Source organism: Musca domestica, unplaced genomic scaffold (genome assembly GCF_030504385.1).
Source record: "Musca domestica strain aabys unplaced genomic scaffold, Musca_domestica.polishedcontigs.V.1.1 28, whole genome shotgun sequence".
Classification (NCBI taxonomy): domain Eukaryota; kingdom Metazoa; phylum Arthropoda; class Insecta; order Diptera; family Muscidae; genus Musca; species Musca domestica.
Window position 1 is genome coordinate 6291426 of NW_026712293.1, and position 21786 is coordinate 6313211.

General features: G+C 36.5%; 1 protein-coding gene across 1 annotated transcript in view; it reads left to right on the forward strand.

The window, feature by feature from the left end:
* Positions 1 to 21786, forward strand: part of LOC131803244 (uncharacterized) — a 99956-nt gene that overhangs the window by 54038 nt on the left and 24132 nt on the right. The window contains exon 2 of the mRNA XM_059124339.1: positions 12141 to 12788. Coding sequence (XP_058980322.1) covers positions 12141 to 12788 — 648 coding nt within the window. The remainder of the gene's footprint in view (positions 1 to 12140; positions 12789 to 21786) is intronic.

Consider the following 21786-nt stretch of genomic DNA (forward strand, 5'->3'; position numbering starts at 1 on the left):
AAGGTATTGTAGAGGGGGAACTTGGCTCTTCTATTAAGGTTACTCTGCGATGAGAACTTTCAAAACTCCGATACAGGGGTTTTCTATTTTTTGGTATATTTTTATAATATGCGTGATTTTCCTGGCATAATTTTTTTGGTTGCACACCGTTGTTGGTTCTTTGGTCTATTCAGATAGTCGCTACGGCTTCTACTGGTAAACGAATGCGTACACGCTTTCAATGAAATTATGTAAGGGATATGTAGAAAGAATAAATTATTATATTATTAAATTATTAATTCATGGCAGTGGAAGAAAGTCAGGTAGCGGGAACGAGAACAACAAGAAATCCCCAGAGTTTTTTTTTATGGCTTGGTAAGAGGTGAGATTGATTCGCGTGTGTGGTGATGGCGCTGAGAGAAAGAGAGCAAAGAAGTGAAACATAAGATAATAATAATAATTCTGCATATATTTCATTCTTTATTCGTGTATTTATATTTTCTATACAACTAAATTACCTTGGTAATTTGGGTTGGCATTAGAGGCCTGGTTAGTATAACCGCGATACGAAGGTTATGCGCGACAAGTATACGTCTCAACTATTAATCGACAAGTGAACGCCGAGTTTCATGCAATCAAAGAGGATCGCGGCGATTGCCGAGGGCCTTTATCGATTACTATTACTGAGAAATATTCCACTAAGAGGAAGGTACATTCATTTTCTTCTAAACAATATCGAAACAAAAATCCAGAAGTTGTCAAAAGGTACCAGCTAAAAAATTATGACGTCCATCGAAAAGCAGTAGAAAAATATCAGCAAAAGAAACCAGAACTTCGACGGCATGCAGTCGGAATATACCAGAAAAATGTAAGCAAAAAACATATAGTTCCCCGGGATGTAGTCGAAAAATGCCAGCAAAAGCAACCTGTAGTTCTCCGGGATGCAGTCCAAAAATATCAACAAAAAAAAAACCAATATCAATATCCATTAATATTATGTCGAGGTGAAAACGGTTATATGGAAAATATAGCCCTTATTAATGATTAATTCTGCCACAAAACAATCCCTTTCTAAAATGGTATCGGCAGCAAATTTTTATGCATACAGAAAAATGATAATATTTGATGACGAAAACCATATTTTTATCATAGAGCACTTTTGCGTCAATATTTGCTTTACATGTATGCCAAAATCGAGAGAGAAAGATTATGTTACATAAAGGGTCATCAAAAGGAGCTATGAGCAGAGAGCTACATACATTGAAGAGATGTCTTAGGAAGAAACGACTCCAATATAGCGGAAAAAGGCCAACTGGATATCGTACCTTCGATGTTTACGGGAGGTCCACGGTATATGAATGAGCCAACACAGAATACCATGACCTATGTTCTAAAATTTGACAGACCAGATCTTTTTATAACCTTTACTTGCAATATAAATTGAAGGAAATTAGGAAAGCACTTCTCCCATCCAAAAATTCACTATCGATATGATATTATTGCAAGAGTGTTTCATTTCAAATTAAAGAGGCCAATGGCTTCATTACAAAGGTAACACAAAATACTTTATATTTTCTGTTGAATGGCAAAAGAGAGATTTGGCACATATTCAAATTTTGTTATGGTCGGAAGAACGTATATTACCAAATGAGTTTGACATAGTTGTGTGTGCTGAATAGGGAGGCACCATTGTTCGGGGCTATAAGAAGACGTGGACATGTTTTTTTTTTTTTTTTTTATAGACTGTAGTACCCATTATCAACTACAAATACCAAATTTTAAACATTTCCGGTGTATAATGTCGCTTAAATCCCAAAAATACTGGAAATGCGTGATCAGCACAAAATTTTATGCCGATTCTGCTATAACCGTATTTTGATAAAATGAACCTAGAATGAAAATGGACCACCCAATTTCAAGTATTTTTGTGATTTAAGCGACATTATACACCGCAGATGTTTAAAACTTGGTATTTGTACATGAAAATGGGTACTACAGCCTATGACAAAAAAGCGATATGAAGAATTCCTCCCTTTCCAATGAAATGTAGCTTTCTGTATTTTACCTTACAGTACACTCTGTCAATGAGTTTATTTTACAAAACATAATATAAATGAGCGCATACCAATGCCCCTAAAAAAATCCTACAAAATGTTTCGATTTATACAGAAATAATTCCATTGAAAAGACATTGCTTCACCCGGAGGTACCATCGTATTTTGTGTGGAAATCAAACAAATTTGAAAAAAAAGGGGTGCGTTTGTAGAAGAATGCGAAGACATCAGGAGAGATGCTACTACGGGCAGAGTATACAGAAATGCATTTATTTAAAAACAATACGCAATTTTTAAAAACAATAAATGGCGTAGTACACCCAACATTTCAGACTACCTGTTTGGCAGTAGGTTTACTGGAGCATGACAAACTTTGGGACATTCAGAAAACAAAATTTTTGAAAACAAGGAAATAATAACGGATATCAGCTATAATAAATACCTTCAACTTCTTGAGGATAATGTAATGTCTCTGGGGGGACAACAACTTCTTAAATATGGTTTACCTACACCAACCAGTGCGTAATTGAAACTGACTACAATATAGATGTTTTAACAAGTGAAGTATATGCAAATAAAAGTGAAGTATATGAAAATAAATGACAAATCCCTACATGACATATAATATAATGAGAAATGTATGGGATGAAGAACAACTCTTTTGGCCGGAGATTATTTATTATTTATAATATAAATGACCGTTTATTGAGATGTTGTAAGAGTTTGTCAACCCGAGTCGACAGATTTCTTTTTATACTCGGTTAGCTCCGTAGCTAGCAAGAGAGAGTCAATAAGCTAACAAAGTCTCAATGCACCGAGGTGGCTGGAAGCACCGATGCTTCCAGAATATCTCTAACAGCACTTCGGGCTGAGAGAGTACCCAGAGAGAGTTGTAGAAAAATGATTTGGAAAAGCTGGCTGCGGTCCGAGCTGTGCGAACGTAGGCCTCAATGCGAGTTGTAGGAAAAATCTTCAGACGAGGAAGGCTTTCTGCCTACGGTCCGTACCAAGCGAACGTAGGCTCCAAGGGGAGTTGCAGGCAACCTTTTAGACCAAGAACTCCTCTCTACGGTCCGTACTAAGCGAACGTAGGCTCTCTGGATCCTTTGGCAATATGCAATTCTACCTTAAATATTGCCGACCACCTTGAAAAATTGGATCAGCAACTTCAATAAGCAATGCAATTCAATATCAAGACAATTCAGAAGCAATGTGATTCAATCAATACAATTTAATTGTCACGCAATTTGGGATAGCAGTGCAATTCGAGGTATGGTACTTTATTCATTCCAAGTCAGGTAGTAGCAATGTAATTCGAGGGATTCCGTGATCCTTATAACGTGGCTGAGGATAGAAGCAATAAAATTCAAATAGTACTTTGTATTCTTTTGTCCCAAATTGCGTGGAATCAACATAATTCATATTGGCCATTTAATGGTCATTGGCCACAGCAAGCAGTGTAATTCGACGGATCCCGAGATCCCTTTGACCATAAATTAAATAGAGGTAATAGAATCAAAAAGTTAAAAAAAAAACGAGTAACTTAATAGAAGGAAAACGTGAGATCAGTTTCTAGTGAGCGTAATTCATATTTTGTATATTAATTCATTTGCAAACTTATAACGAGTACATGAGCCTAAAATTATCCACCCGAAAACCGTATATTGTGGCATAAATAATCCACCAAAAAGAAAGCATAATTTAAGTGGCGAGAACGACACGCTTTGTGATTGGCCGCCACAACATCCCTTGTGATGTCTTTACGTCAAAAAATCGAACCATTTCATCATCGCCGCGATGAAGCTTAACAACTCGATCTAGCCTCCATGCCGTAGGAGGTATTTCCTCATGACCAATAGCTACTAAGTCGTCGACTTTTAAGTTGCATTGTGGAAATATCCACTTATGCTTTTTTCGAACTTTGTAAATGCTCCTCCCGTCTTCTTTTACAAAATTGTTGAGCTACTGTTGGCCCTCTGCAAAATCTTTTAACCGAAGGAGACAAAATTGGAACTCCTAAAGTATTTTCCTTCTCTTCAAAATCCAGCCTTGTATTGAAAACATGCAAATGTTTTGCTAACAATGGACCTGTTTGGATCCAACCAAATACCGTATTTTGAGCTACAAGTGACCCTAATACATTTAAATGGGCACCACCCAAAACTATCTGAGGATACAAATCAGCACCTATCAAAAAATCTACCGGACGACTGTCAAAAAGGTAAGAATCCGCTAGTGGTAGCTTGGGCAACTGATCAAGGAGATCAGACCGAACAACAAATGAGGGTAAGTTTTCCGAAATCTGAGGTAGAACGAAAGCAACCGTTTCAATCTGAACCGAAGAATGGTGCCGAGATCCAAGACAAAGTGAACACCTTTTTCTAGATTTGGCGGAGAAGAGTCTGAATACTCTCTGTCAAAAATGCATCTAAATCTGACCACAAATATAATGCTGATTTATCCCGTATACTTTGCTCCCATAATGTGACCATTAACCTAGGCAAACGTTGAATGCACAAAAAGACTAAAATAGGATACCACTGATCCATTGGAATGTCGTAAACAGCCATAGCCAACAAGCAGGCGTTTATACCCCGTTGAAGAATTTTTAAATTAGAACTAGTCTCTCGATCTATCGTGGGAAGGTCAAATAAAATCTTGAGATGACTATTCACAATGACTCGTTTATTGTAAAAAGTACTCTTTAAAGCGGTCCAAGCTAAAGTGAAACTTCGGTGACTGAGAGGAAATTTTTTTACGATTTCCCTAGCTTCCCCTGATGTTTTTTGCACTAGATGGCAAAGTGTCTCCATATCGCTTAAGCGGGAATTGTTTATGTAAACTGTAGTAAACACATCCCGGAAAGTAGGCCATGAAAGAAAATCTCCTTTGAAATTTTCAATATTGCACGGAGGAAGGGTAAAGGAGTGAACAGTATACGAAGGAAACCACCCTGAGACGTTGTTTGTAGCACTTTTCATTGAATCAACTTTAGAAGCAATTGTATCGACCTGCGTTCCCATATCCTAAGATGTTCGGGACGGCGAACTTAAGAGATAACCTGATGAATGATGTTTACCATAGCTGTACCCAGTAAGACATTTCTACTCTGCGAAGTGTGAAAAACTTGCGTATTGGTGATAGTGGGACTAGAACCATTAGAAGTGGATGCGATGTTAGGATCTGACCGTGCAACCGAGAGCGAGAATGAAGAGGATGAGCTATTTGATACCCGAGTATTACTGCTTGAGCGATGAATTAAAGAATGATGAGTGCCTTTGCAAATACTATACCGATTAGAACTTTTGCACTGTTTAACTGTGTATAGTTTCAAAGCATTTTTGCTAATGTATATGATTTAAAATTTCCTCACAGGTCCTTTTTTATCCCTTCGTTACATTTTGTCCACTACTCATTTATACGTCTTTTTTTTTCGTAGACAAAAACAAATGTAGTAACAAAATGTAACGAGCAGCTTTCTAAACACCGCTTTGAGACATCTTAGTTTTTTTAATTCGCTAAGATGACTCGCTCATTGGTTCACGACCGAAAAGCATCTTAACCCAAACATCCTGTAAAAGGGTAATTTTAATTGTTCCACGAACAATTATGCAATAAAATATACAGTCCACGACTGCATTGAAATAAAATTCTAAATATTGTGTTTTATTTTCTTTTACTTTCATTTTTCATAAACGAGCCGGATTATTTTCAACGAAAATTAACCCGTCCCCCTTTTTCTCCTTTTACAAAGGCATAATCAACATCGACTTCGTCGAGGACAACAACAACCAACACAAAGGATCAACGATCACAAAAATTTATTTTATCTATTTATCTAAATAAATTAATATCAGCAACACAGGTATGTACACATCTTTATTTATTTTAGAAATAAATAGTGACATACCGTGATTCTCGTGTTGTGATAAATAATAAAAAAAACCGTCGGTCGTTTAACAGCGCGTCCGTCCTACCATTTGCCGCCGGTAAATTTCATTTAAAAAACAATAGGTGTCAAATCCGTCACTTTATTTTTGTTTACAACAAAGATATACACATACACAATCACAGTGAATTTTGTTTCATTTCCAATTTAACTTATTTTTTGTGTGTTTCACGCATTTCTTTTATTCTTTCATTTTTGATCATATTGGTATTTTGGTGTTTTGTTTTTCATTTCTTTGTTCTTCTTTCTTCAAAACACCAAAATCATCACAACAACAATTACCATATGCAAGAGCAATTGTCATCTCTGCTGATTGTTGCCACCTTGTGACATATTTGACACTTACATATAAGTAACATATGATCACATTTACTAGGGGTGTTCACACTTCCTAATATTATCCAACAAACTGATCGAAATATTTTAGTGCCATTTTCGGATATTTTTTGTATTGAATCCTTCGGATATCAACTTAAATTAAATTTAAATTGTGTTTTCGAAACTGTGCGCCCTGTTTTCAGTCTTATTTATTAAAATATTATTATTTTTATATAAATATAATATATCATATTATATATTTAATCAAAAATTATTTAATTTATTTTTATAAAATAATTTTGATTTAATTTTTTGTTGTCCGCTACCGATTGAAAACGTGCATCCTACAGTCCGTGCATCCTACAGTCGGTTTTATTGAAATTTTTAATATTTTTTCGAATTTTTGATTTTTCATCAAAAGTTTATAATATTTCTTCGTTGGCAATTGTTATCATTGATACATTGCCATAGTTCGCAGGTATTCTACGATACACTGTAAACATTTTACGAAATTTGGAGTACACTGAGAGTAATTTTGAGTTAATATTTAATTATTTTCTTAAAATTTCTATATATTTGTGGTTTAATCACGTTTAACCTAACTATTTTTGCCGTATCTACGATACTTTATTACGATTATTCAACGACTAATTATAAAATCAGTGTATTTCTATTAAAACACATTAATTTTCTTCAAGCATCTCGTGCTTCAAAGTACATTTTATTAACATTTTTGTGAAAAACTTTAACCTTTTTTGGATTTTCACACAAATTTTTGGACATTACGTGTCACTTTATAGAAATTAAAGCATTTATTGCAAAATTTTCTACATTTTCATATTTCTGCTGTATTTTTGATACATCTTTGTAAAGATTTTCACAGTACAAATTGTTTTTCAGGCAATTCTTTGAGAATTCTTGGTTTTTTGCTACTTTTCCAATGCCACATCACACATCTAGACTTGTTCATCCGAGCTACTGATGCTTTGGTTAAATTTGATGCCAACTTCAGTTCCCAACGGGACGACGAGCTCGATATCTATAATCTAGAATTACAGGGAGCTGAGGTCAGGACGTTATGGGAAAAGGTGAAAACCGTTTTCGACAAGTGTCTTAATTATTTTGCAGAAGAAGACAGTTCAGGTGAGGACATCACTGCCGCTGACACTAAATACGATGTCGCATTTAGATGTTACCTAAAAGTTTTAGCTTCCATCAACAGAAAGTTAGATGAACTTCGGGCTCCGCCTAAGTCATCAATTGTGACACCGTCTCCTCAGGCTAGCGTAGGAATTAGGACTATATGTCGTTCCGGGATTAGCACAGCCAATCAGCCTACTCCTTGTTCCGAGGATAGAGTTTCGATCTTAGAGGCTTCTCATTCGCCAATATCTTTTAACCAGTCACTCACATCCTGTGGTGGTGATAATTCTGGCCATAGGTTGAATTTACCGAATTGTGACATAGAAATATTTAATGGCGACTTTCTTTCCTGGCCTAGATTTAGAGACTTATTCTCGGCAGTGTATATTAATAATATTGGCATTAGTGACATTTAATGGCTATGTTATTTAAACAATAAGACCAGTTGCGACGCCCATGACAAAGTGGCTAAGTTTTCACTTAACCACAAAAACTTTGGTCTTGCGTGGAAAGCTCTAAAACAAACGTATGACAATCCACGTATTTTGGTGAACCACCATCTTAAGCTTTTATTTGACCTGCCAGTATTAGACAGTGAAACAAGTTTAGCTTTAAAGAAATTGCTAAGAAGCATAAATGAGTGTATTTGGGCCATGTTAAATTATGACGTGTCTGTTGAAGGCTGGGACCCTATTCTAGTGTTCATATGTCTTCAAAGGCTCCCCAAAAATAGCGTCACACTTTGGGAACAAAGTATCAAAAGTAAATCAGCTTTGTCTTCCTGGGAAGATTTGGATAAGTTTCTTACAGAACGCATCCAAACTCTTACCTGTCTTCGTGACATTAGAGGCATTGACAACGTCAAACCTCAAAGTAGTAAAAAAGTTTGTTCACATTTCACGAATGCTGGTACGAACCGATCCCCTACTTTCACGCTTCGTAATTCACCTTCGTCACCTAGGCCATCTTGAGCACCCTCCAATAAAACATGCATTCTATGTCCACGACAAATGCATCATGCCAAAATTTTCTAAAACTTTCAGTTCCTGAAAGAATTAACACCATTAGGCGACATGATTGTTGTTTAAATTGTCTGTCTCCTAAACATTTAGTCAACCACTGCAGCAGTCCATACAGTTGTAGTAAATGTAATAATTCCACGTAGAGATAATTCCACGTCTTCGACTGTAGCAACTTCTGAAGTCAGAAACGTAGCTTTGTCCAATTAACCCTTCAACTCTTCAGGTCTAACTTCCAGCTCTTCTTATAGACAGGTATTTCATACCGCTCAAAGTCGAAATGTCCTACTAGGCACGGCAATGGTGAACATCGTTCACCAGGATACCACGTACCCTGCCAGAGCATTAATTGACCCTGCTTCAGAAGCTTCTTTTTATTACAGATCGCTTACAGCACATACTAGGCATCGCCTCCACTACAACTGTCGCTACCATTTCTGGTATTAATCATGCAATAGCGACTTCGTTTCTCGTGTGCAAAATCTACGTATGGCTGATCCAAATTTGTCCAACAGTCGCCCTGTTGACCTTTTGCTGGGAGCAGATTTTTATTCGAAGATGCTACTACAGGGAATTCACACTAATATATTAGACTCCCTAATAGCACAAAATACAGTCTTTGGTTGGATCATTACTGGTTCTATTCCCCGTCAACATCTATCAGTCCTTTCCGATAAAGTCAGTATATCTGACGAAGAAAACCTTACAAAGTCCTTCTTCGCTTGTGGGAACTGGAGGAAGTTCCTAAACGTCCAATTTTGTCGCGTCATCAAACACTACGGTTTGTTACCTCCCCCACCATCCAGTAATAAATCCCGGCAAGCAGACTACCGAGCATCGAGTGGTTTTCAACGCCTCGAATCAAACTTCCAACGGGAAAAGTCTTAATGATATTTTACATGTGGGTCCCACTCTGCAATTAGACTTAGTATTCCTCATTCTTAGGTGGAGATTATTTAAATTTGTATATAACTGCGACATCACAAATATGTATCGCCAAATTCGTGTCGATCCGGCCATTAGTTGCCGTGTCATCAAACTCTACGGTTTGTTACCTCCCCCACCATCCAGTAATAAATCCCGACAAGCAGACTACCAAGCATCGAGTGGTTTTCAATGCCTCGAATAAAACTTCCAACGGGAAAAGTCTTAATGATATTTTACATGTGGGTCCCACTCTGCAATTAGACTTAGTATTCCTCATTCTTAGGTGGAGATTATTTAAATTTGTATATAACTGCGACATCACAAAGATGTATCGCCAAATTCGTGTCGATCCGGCACATACTCCACTAAAGAGAATACTCTTCCGGGATTCTCCTCAAAAACTTGTTCAAGATTTTGAGTTGCGGACGGTGAAATTCGGCGTAAACGGCGCCCCCTATTTAGCCATACGGACGCTTTTACAGTTAGCTGACGATACTGACGATGAATATTCTCTCGCTGCGCACCTACTACGTAGGTGCATGTACGTCGACGACGTTCTAACAGGATATCATGACTTGCGTACAGCTTTAAATTCTCGCGATCAATTCAGATCTGCTCTTTTGTCCGCTAAATTTGAGTTGAGGAAGTGGACAGCAAATGACCGTGCGATTTTGCAAAATCTTCCTACGGAAGATTTAATAGACGCCAAAGTTATTTCCTTAGTGGAAGCTAGCAGTTCCAAGCCGTTAGGTATACGTTGGAATGCTCAGCTTGATTTGTTTTACTTTAGTGTGAATGCTCTCCCCACAAAGCCCACTATACAAAACGAGAAACTTTGTCCACTATTGCCAAACTGTTCGATCCTTTAGTTTGATTAGGCCCCGTAATTGTGACAGCTAAAATAGTTATGCAGAAGATCTGGACAGATAAAGTCGGCTGGGATGATGCACTTCTGTCCACGACAGAACGTGATTGGCAAAATTTTGTGGATTGCTACCAGGATGTGAATTCCATTCAAGTTCCTCGGTGGGTCCATTATACGCCAAGTTGTTCCGCCGAACTTCATGTATTTTCTGGTGCCTCAGAAAAGACATACGCGGGGGTGATATATATTCGGATTATAACGCCAAATAAAGACATTTATACTCACCTCCTCACCTGCAAAACTAAGGTAGCCCCCCTAAAAACAATTACCTTACCACGGTTGGAACTTTACGGAGCTGTTTTGGCCTCCAAATTATTAAAAAATATTATAGATGAAATTGACATTTCATTTCAAAAAAAATTATTGTTGGACTGATTCTACAATCGTCCTCTCCAATCGTGTTAGCAAAATTCATTTCAAAAAATTTATTGTTGGACTGATTCTACGATCGTCCTCTCCAATCGCGTTAGGAGATAACAGACGTAGGTAATTGGCATCACGTGCGCTCTGAAGATAATCCCACTGATTTATGCAGCGGGGGGTTTCGCCTTCCGAGCTCGCCTCCTCTTATCTTTGGTGACATGGACCACAGTGGCTACGCCAAAATAGTACTCATTGTAATTTATCCAATTTTCCTCTGCTTGACGCCGAAATTGAAATGCGTGCTGTCAAGACTCATGTCTCTTTCTTTAGTAATTATTGTGACTCCTTAGAAGAATTCTCTTCGTTAGATAGGTCCCTTCTAGTCCTCTTCTGTGTTTTTAGATTTTTCCATCCGACTCATCCTGCTCATAGAGGTCGATACGTTTATAATGAGAAGGTCCTTACCAGTTCAGAGATAAAAGCGGTTAGATTAAGTCTGGCTATTTTATCTCAAAAAGTCCACTTTGCAGATGAGTACCAGTCTCTGTAAGATTAGGTTCCCTTAAATGCAAAGAGTTCTCTTTTACCCTTAAATCCATTTCTGGATGAATTCGGGGTAATTAGGCAATCACCTTCTCTGTCTTACACAGAAGGGCATCCCATTATTCTGCCTCGCCAAAGTCGTTTCACGCACTTACTACTTCAATTCATACATGTTCTTTCCATCCATGGTGGAAATCAACTGATGTTACGCATCATTAGAATTGAATATTGGGTCCCACGACTCACATCAATAATTAGAAAAACTATTACTAAATTTAAACCATGTTTCTTGGCCAAAAATCGGTCGTGCTCTCAGATAATGGCTGCGCTTCCTCTGGAAAGAACCGTATTATCTAGACCACTCACCACTACCGGGGTTGATTTTACAGGTCCCTTCGATCTTAAATCTTTTACAGGCCGCTTTTCTAAAATCACTAAAGGTTACGTCTGTGTTTTTGTTTGCTTTTCTACGAAAGCAATACATCTTGAGGCTACTTCTGATTTGTCTACGGCAACATGTTTAGCGGAAGTTTCCGCAACGCGATATCCGAAAAGGCGACTTAGTCGTAGTAAGGCATGAAAATCTTTCTCCCACTTCGTGGAAATTAGGACGGATTATAGCGGTGCATTCGGGTTCGGATGGTCGAGTACGAGTCGCAGATATCCATACGGAAAATGGCACTATCCGACGGCCAATTGTTAAACTAATTGCGCTACCGTAATTGTCATATTCCTTTTTTCGATTCGTATTTGTATCCTCTATGCTTTTTCGTGAAATAAAAAATTATCGTTGATGGCTTCGCGATTTACCAGATTATGACAATTTAAAACGACCTATGGTTTTTGTTGATCATTCTGGCCAAGTAATATTTGTTCTCCTCATCGTTGTGTTATTGGCTGAAACACTCCCTAAATATGAGGACGACGTCCCCATGTCCGATGAGGAACGGGAGCTCGACCTCACTGCTGTCCCCATCTCCGAAGAGCCAACTGCAACAGTGCCTCCGGAAGCTGCACCTCCCTCGGAGGGAACAAAAAATCCACTTACGGCGGTCCCTGAAGATCCTTCAGGAGAAACACTGGTCTCGCCACACCCTTTAGCATCCTGTCGAAATAACCGGGACTCGAACAAGGCATGTGTTTACTGTGGCGGCAAGCATCAGCTAGGGGACTGCAAGGAGTTCAATGTGATGCGCATTGAAAGAAGGTTGCGAACAGTCGATCTGCAAAATGCTGCGGAAACTGTCTATCGCCAACGCATTCTCTTCGAGATTGCCACAGTCGGCTTTGTTGCAAAATCTGCAACCAGCAACCACACGTTGCTCCTCCAACCTTCTTCCAACAATCGGACTCCGTCCAGCGCTCCCCAGCCAAGTACTTCCAAGCATCCTAGGCCGCTCAAGAAGCTCCGAAAGCGTAAACCTTCAAAACGTCCGTCCTTTACTTCACATTCCACACGCCCAGGTACATCGGTCACTCCCCAACAGGCCAAAATCAGTGGGGCTTCGACCTGCGATGCAAATCGGCCAATAACCGCCATTCAGCACATAGCCGCCATTCAGTACATGGTACAGCTGCTTCTAAATGGGCTACGGATACCTGTCAGAGCCCTTTTGGACCCAAGTGCAGGACATAGCATAATTTGTCGGTCACTGGCTGACTGTCTTAAGCTATGCCCCGTACTTGTGGGTCCAGAAAAGTTCTATCAGTTTTCCGTCGCCTCATCTTATGATAGCACGCAACGCCTTTCAGTGTTGGCGCGAGTGATTCACCATTTTTGGCTGGGTAATATCGGGCCCATGTAATATTTAAAAGAAGTGAGGGGCAATCTTCAATTGTCTCTGGCTCTACGAGCCCTCGTCACTGGACTCTACGAGTCATTTGTTACGAAGAACGAAGTTGGCTCTACGAGCCAATTACGATCTCTGCTCTACGAGCAAAATATTGGTACCATTAAATGGTTTTAAAAAAAGTTAAAAAAAAATAATAATTAAATAAATAAGCAATAAAAGAAACAAAAGAAAAAAATTAAAAAAAAAAAATAATAAATAAATTGTATATTTTGTTCTTAACATAGCAGGATGTTGCAACGCTGGCAGCAATGTATAGTTTCAAAGCATTTTTCCTAAAGTATATGATTTAAAATTTCCACACAGGTCCTTTTTTATCCCTTCGTTACATTTTGTCCACTACTCATTTATACGTCTTTTTTTTCGTAGACAAAAACAAATGTAGTAACAAAATGTAACGAGCAGCTTTCTAAACACCGCTTTGAGACATCTTAGTTTTTTTAATTCGCTAAGATGACTCGCTCATTGGTTCACGACCGAAAAGCATCTTAACCCAAACATCCTGTAAAAGGGTAATTTTAATTGTTCCACGAACAATTATGCAATAAAATATACAGTCCACGACTGCATTGAAATAAAATTCTAAATATTGTGTTTTATTTTCTTTTACTTTCATTTTGCAACGAAACAAAGAGAATACCCCCCAAACAGACAGTTCCAACAACATCCCTGTGTTTTGACAACAGACAATTTCTTTCCTATCGACAATGTTCGAAATTTGGGACATGACAGAAGAGAATGATTTTGTTGGGGACAAAGGGAACAACAAAATTCAAAAAGAATTTTGCGTGAACATTCACCGAAGCACTAGTGGAGTGAGGCTGAACCCTGGCCGGATTAGATCTGGTATGTGAATCAGATCCCTTAATGTCCCGTAAACAATCAAGAGTCTGAATTCTCTCTGTCAAAAATGCACCACCACAAAGATAATGCTGATTTATCCTGTATACTTTCCTGCCACAATGTGACCGTTAACCTAGGCAAACGTTGAATGCACAAAAAGACTAAAATAGGATCCCATTGATCCGTTGGAATATCGTAAACAGCTATAGCCGACAAGCAGGCGTTTATACCCCGTTGAGAAATTTTTAAATTAGAACAAATTTTTAATTAGAACAAATCGATCTACCGTGGGAAGGTGAAATAAAATTTTGAGATGGCTATTCACAATGACTCGTTCATTATCAAAGGTACTGTTTAAAGCAGTCCAAGCTAAATTGAAACTTCGGTGACCGAGAGGAAATTTGTTTACCATTTTCCTTGATTCCCCTGATATTTTTTGCACTACATGGCAAAGTGTCTCTTTATCACTTAAGCGGGAATTGTTTATGTAAACCATAGTAAACACATCCCTCTTTGAAAACTTCAATATTGCACAGAGAAAGGGTAAGGGAGTGAACAGTATCCGAAGGAAACCAACCTGAGACGTTGTTTCTAGCACTTTTCACTGAATCAACTTCAGAAGCAATTGTATCGACCTGATTTCCCATATCCTTAGATGTTCGGGACGACGAACTCAAATTGGGAACTGAGAAAAAGTAAAATCCCGAGAATTACGACACAGCTGATATTTAGTGTAAGAAAATGTAAAAACAATCAAAAAATCTCGCTCAATTTCAAAAGAGAAATAAACAAATTTGTAATTTTTGGCGTACATGAACGAATGCAGGGTACGCAAGAAAATAAAACTGAAGTTCAATGAAAAACAGATAATAATATTTGCAAAAAGAACCCAAATAAATATTTTTTACAATAAATCCAACTATTTTTACCCGAAAAAATAATATTTCAACATATAGGGCTGGTTGTATGGTGTACAGTGTCCAAAAAACCGTTGGTAGCGAAAAATTTATTAAATGGAGAAAAACCACCAATTTTCTAATTTAATAAATTTACTAAAATTAAATCGTGATTTTTTTCACCTGTGACCCACTGTGCCGCGAAATAACGAAGATAAACAAAACGAAACAAAACACAAGCGACGTCGACAGCGTAGTCAATGTGCCTGTGGTGGTGCATAAGCAAGCAGTCAAGCGGCAAAACAGCAACAACTCACTGTGTTGTTGTCGAAAAAAATAAAGAATTAAATGCAAGCTCTCACAACAACGGAATGGATTACTAAACCGTTTTTTTCGGTATGCGACCAGTGCACCATGGGTTTTTTTACGTTTATTTTGGCATAAACTCTAATTTCAAAGCTATTGAATTGAAATTTGGTTTGTATGCATTTTTTATGCTTCCAAAATGACCTACCAATTTTCATATGATTTGGGGCACTATTTCATATAGCTGCTATATAGCCGATCTGGCCGATTTGACCCAACTTTTTTGTTTATGAAGCTATTGAAGTGAAATTTGGTTTGTATTAATTTTTTATACCCCAAAGATGACTTACGAATTTTCATATGATTTGGGGCACTATTTCATATAGCTGCTATATAGCCGATTTGACCCAACTATTGAAGGGAAATTTGATTTGTATTCATTTTTATGCCCCCAAGATGACCTACGAATTTTCATATGATTTGGGGCACTATTTCATGTAGCTGCTATATAGCCGATCTGGCCGATCGGCTATGATGATTTGGAGAAACATACTGCTCATTCATTACAATAATTATACTTTTGCTAAGCCATTTTGAATTTTTAGTTTTAAATCGCTCTAGTTTACGGATGCACTTTGGCAAATGCTTTTTTATATAATTAACAAAATCTTTCATTTGTTTTGATATCAAACGCATTTGGTCTTCATTTAAACTGATATTATTGATATTCTGTAACACATATTTCACAAGTGCATCTTCTGAGCGATTGTTGCTTCTCCAAATTTCAATAAGCGCTGCATGGACAAACACATGTTTATCTGCAAAACACGTGTTGGCACAAAATAGAACAAAAAGGCTAGTTACTCATTAATTAACACACTTTTGTTAATAACTTGGCATTTATACCTTTTTGCAATGCTTTGCCATTCACAAGTTACACTCCACGGAACACAACTACAATTTATAGATTTTATATAAAGCTATACATAAACGAAACAATTCACAGTATTACAACAACAGACAATTATGACAAAAAGGGCACCTCGTCTTAATTTTACATACCTGCACTAACGTTTTCCATAATTACACATTTTATTTTTTTCAATTTTGTCAAATCAGAAGCACTTGAACTTAGCTGATCTTTACCGCCAGTTGTACCAAAACAAAGTGACTTTCAAACAGCTGACTTTAAAAGCTCGCCAGCAAAAAAGGGTTGCCACCCGTATTGATATTAAACATTTTTTTTTTCTAATATGGGTATCTACATTTAGGAAATCAGTTAAATTTCAAAATATGAAACCAAAAAAAAAAAATGACTTTATGCCAAAAAATCATGCTTTTTACCCATAGTGCAGTGGTTGGAATATCGATATATTGTTGTTGTTATTTTTTCAATGCAATGGAGAGGCTGCGGCAAAGGAATAAAAATAACAACAAAACAACTAGAGCAATTGGCGAAGTAGGTGTACTGTAAGTGAATGATTAGAACAATAGGTAAATTCACTATTGCATATTTTTTGACGAGGAAGGCTTTCTCCCTACGGTCCATACCAAGCGAACGTAGGCTCCAAGGGGAGTTGCAGGCAACCTTTAAGCCCAAGAACTCCTCTCTACGGTCCTTACTAAGCGAACGTAGGCTCTCTGGACCCTTTGACAATACGCAATTCTAACTTAAACATCTGCAATGTTGTTATTTCGACGGACAAATAGCGGAAACAGTTTATTCAAAAACGGTTTATATGAAAGAAAAGAGTAATGAATGGCTATTTTAACTAACCCCATAAAATGATAGAGCAGCTATCATTAATGAACTATTGTTGAAATCATATGAAGGTCAGCAATCTGAATATTTATCAGTGGACTGTGTCTTGGAAACAGACGATGCCGTTAATCATTATATACAATTTTTAAATTCACAGGATTTCTACCACATAAATTGTTACTAAAAATTGAGGTAAGGGTTATATTACTACGCAATTTGAAGCATCCTTAATTGTGCATAATTGTGCCACATTATCGAGGCAACAAATTTAACGGGATGCTGCAAAGACAAAACAGTGTTTATACCTAATATTTATTTAATACCCTCAGAGTACCTGTACTCGACTAAGTACGAGTAATTAAACAAGATTTGTAAATATAGAAACTTGGTAGTATGTCAAAAGGGGGAAGCCAGCCAATTAAAACAGGGGGCAATGCACAATGGTAGAACATCCCATGGTACAATGAATTCAAGGTAGGGCAGAACAACCATATGATTTTAATTTTTTTTTTATTTTTCTTGCTTAGTATGTCAATTTCATTTGTTTATGTGCGTGTATTTTTTTCAATAATAAAAAAATTTTCAGAAAATATTCAAATTTGGGTGTTTTCAAAATGCTTATTGCAACGTATGCATCGAAAAAATCTAGGTCATGATTTTGAAAATAAATTTTGACCTTTCATTCATTTTTCGCGGTTTTAAATTATTTATTAAAAATCAATGCAACAAGTTGTTTGCTTTTTTATTGTTTTGATAGTAATTCTGACATTACAAGGCAAACAGGTAGACCTCTATACTTGTAATTTTTTCAAAGTTGACCTACCTTCTCTTCATTGTACCATGGTACATCCTAAGTTGTGTAAAATCTACCATTGCTTCAAATAATGAAAATACATTGACAAAAAGTTTGAAGACATCAGTTTCTAAAAATTCAATGATAAAACCATTTCTAAACCAAACATCACTTTTTTGTTTGTATTTGAATATCATCTTCAAAAATCTACAACAACATACAACACGAAGTAGCGGACATATGCTTGTAAATAGATACGAGAGAACAAGTATAAAGACTATTTTGAATTGTCAACAATAAATATGAAAAACCAAAGGTTTTTTGTTTATGATACATGGACATTCTTAGGAAATTGCGTGTTTAAAAAACTGCTTGAAGGGATGAGGGAAATATCAAAGCAAGTCTAAAGTAAGTATTAGAAAACAAATAAGCAAAGACTAAAGAAGAGACGGGCCGACTATACGATAGATTTGATCATAATAATTTGCGGGAAAATTTATGTACATCTATAGTGCAACTCTCTTATTCTTTCGTAGTTACAAACATATATCGGTATTATTCAGAAGCAATATTTTCATACAAAAAGGTAAATTCAAGTCGACGGAATTATATATATCGGTAGGTTTTAGGGAATAATTTACTTTTGCCGCTTAGTTTAGAATCATTAGTAAGGAATTATTTGTAAATTTGTGTTATCGGTAATTAGGTCGTTAGTTACAGAATCGTACTACTAATTATCTTTTGACTAGCTCATACACTACAAACGAAATCTTTCCAAATATTGAGACTCGTACACTAATTTTCGGATGTTAGGTATTACAATAATGTATTAATATCCAATATAAAAAACAAATTCTGGCTTTATTTTGTTGCTCCATTCGAATAGATCTCGTAGGTGTGAAACAAATATTTTCTAGAAAATTACAAAATTTCAGTTGGGTCCATTCAACCCCAAAGTATTCTTCAATATCCCCCATAAATTTGGGTGTTTTCAAAATGCTTATTGCAACGTATGCATCGAAAAAATCTTGGTCATGATTTTGAAAATAAATTTTGACCTTTCATTCATTTTTCGCGGTTTTAAATTATTTATTAAAAATCAATGCAACAAGTTGTTTGCTTTTTTATTGTTTTGATAGTAATTCTGACATTACAAGGCAAACAGGTAGACCTCTATACTTGCAATTTTTTCAAAGTTGACCTACCTTCTCTTCATTGTACCATGGTACATCCTAAGTTGTGTAAAATCTACCATTGCTTCAAATAATGAAAATACATTGACAAAAAGTTTGAAGACATCAGTTTCTAAAAATTCAATGCTAAAACCATTTCTAAACCAAACATCACTTTTTTGTTTGTATTTGAATATCATCTTCAAAAATCTACAACAACATACAACACGAAGTAGCGGACATATGCTTGTAAATAGATACGAGAGAACAAGTATAAAGACTATTTTGAATTGTCAACAATAAATATGAAAAACCAAAGGTTTTTTGTTTATGATACATGGATATTCTTAATTTGTCCGGCTATTTAGCAGAAATTCTGATACTTTGAAATTATGCCAAATATATGAACTATACATTATAACAAATATTAAATTTATATATTACATTACATTAGTAACAAAACACACAATGGTTAATATGACCTGAGCTAGAAAAATTAATTCAATCTCTAAATGAATGGAAAAGAATGTCTCAGGAAAATAGATTCGGGAATCAAGCAAGAAAATCTAAATTATAAACAAGAAAAAAAGTACCTAAGTTCGGCGGGACAAAACTTTTAAAACCATTCACCACTTAAAAAATCTTAAATAAAATTCTTTTAATAACACCGTTTAATTGAAAACACGAAACAACAGGACACTATTTTTGCTTTACCTTAATGAGTTCGAAAGAAGCGTGATACCGTAATTGATCCATACTATATACACCTTGTAAGGTATATATAGATTTAAACGTATTCCACATTAAACTACACAGTAAGATCGTTTGAAGAATGTGGTAAGGTTTGAAAAAATCAATAATTATAATTGGGTTGAGCCATTATATGGGGCCAGACCAAAACGGGAACCTTATATAGACGATATTATGCAACAAAAATGTTTATATTATAAAAAATATTAAACATTTTTTCCGAATATCTGGAGGTGCCTTTATGTGGGGAAGGTAGTAAAACGTGGTCTTATATGAAAAATGCTCTGCCACCGAAGCTACAAGCGTACAAGAATTAACTCTTAATATCAAATTTGAAACAATTGCGTGGAAATATATCTGAAAAATAATCAAAATAGGGTACTGCTATATCTTAGCTATACCTAAAGGGCGACTGTTATATGTAATTTTCAATACCAATCACTCTACAGATGGGCATCGTTAAATCGATATCGAATTTTACGCTGATCATGAATATATATTCCCTAAGGGGTCTACGACGAATACTATGAGGTATTACCAACGGAATGTCAAATTAAATGTACCCCCCTTTAAAGGTGGAGGGCATAATAAGGTACTTGTATGGGACCATGGTCCCTTGACTCCCCTATCTACGATGGCGCCTACAACACCATGTGTTAAGAGTATATGCGGGAACAAGTTTGTTAGATCTAGAAATGATGGTGATCATCTGCCCGTCTATCCACATTACATTGTAATCATTCTAAAAGTCGTAATTATACCCCGATCCTTACGAAATATTTCATGGGGTTTTTGAAAGTGTCAGCTTTTATGGGAGATATTGAAAATTATTTAGGGTTTAAGTAAACCAAATCCGATAGCTCCGAATATTCGGCATTTTGCTAGTTTTAGCCACATTTTCCCACCATTTTATCTAAACATATACATGCAATGTTCCATGGCGAAACATTGCATATGTAGATCCGCGTATTCGTATAGCCCCTATATAACGGTACCTTGCGACATTCGGTATTTTTATGATTTTTTGCTACATTTTTCAACGGATTTGTCTAAAAAATGGTATTTGTAGGTCATAATGGGTTCTAGCTCCCGTGACAAATTATTGTATGTATAGTTTCAAGTGCTTGTATAGCCCCCATATTTTCACATTTTCCACGGAGTAGTCTTTAACTTGGTATTTGTAGGTCATAATGGGTTCTAGTTCCGGTGGCGAATCATTGTAAGTTTTTTTATATCCGCCATATAACGATAACTCCCGGTACTTAGTATTTTGAGGACTTTTGCCACATTTTTGCAGGTATTTGTCTAAAACTTGTTATTTGTACATGCAAATGAGTTCTAGTTGCGGTGGCGGAACATAGTATATATAGGTCCATGTTTTTATAGAGCCCCCATATAACGGTCCCTCCCGATATTCAGTTTTTTGTTGATTTTTGCCACATTTTTTCAGGGAATTGTCTAAAAATTTGTTTTTGGAATTTGCAAGGTGTTCCAGCTCCTGTGGTAGAACACACAACGACACTCACTGAAATTCTGTATTTTGATAATCCTAGTCCCATTTTCTCTCAAAAAAAAAATTCCAAAAACAAGGCATTTATTTAAATTTACTTTGAGGGTAATGGAAGATAGCAAATTCCATTTTGAGGAATTTTCAACTATTTTAGTTAGAATTGAAAGTAATATAAACAAAAGTCACATTCAATCCTTACCAAAAACAAAATTGTAAAGTAGGCCAGAAAACATCAATCATCAATAAGGGGCGAATAATTTCAAACGGGAAGTTAAAAATCCACTGGCAAGGCCTAAAGAACATGAATAGCGGGCCAACAAGAACAGCAAGCAAACGAGAAACGAAAGCGCAACAAAACAACAGCCCAACAAAGGGCCAATGACACATCAAATACCATACAACAAGGACAAAATCAGCGTAAAAAGCAATACTAAATAAGTTCGGTCGGACCGATTTTGAATACGATTTGGACGACTTTGGCAATTTTCAAAAACATAAAATCCGTTAAAAAGTACAAATACCGAATGTAGCCGTTATATTAGGGTCTATACGACGACGTGGAACTACAGAGGCAACATTTTCATAAACCAACTTGAATTAAAAATATCGATGAATAAGGTAGCTAAAATCATCAAAATACGGAATATAGGGAGGTACCGTTATATTGGGACGTGGACCTGCACA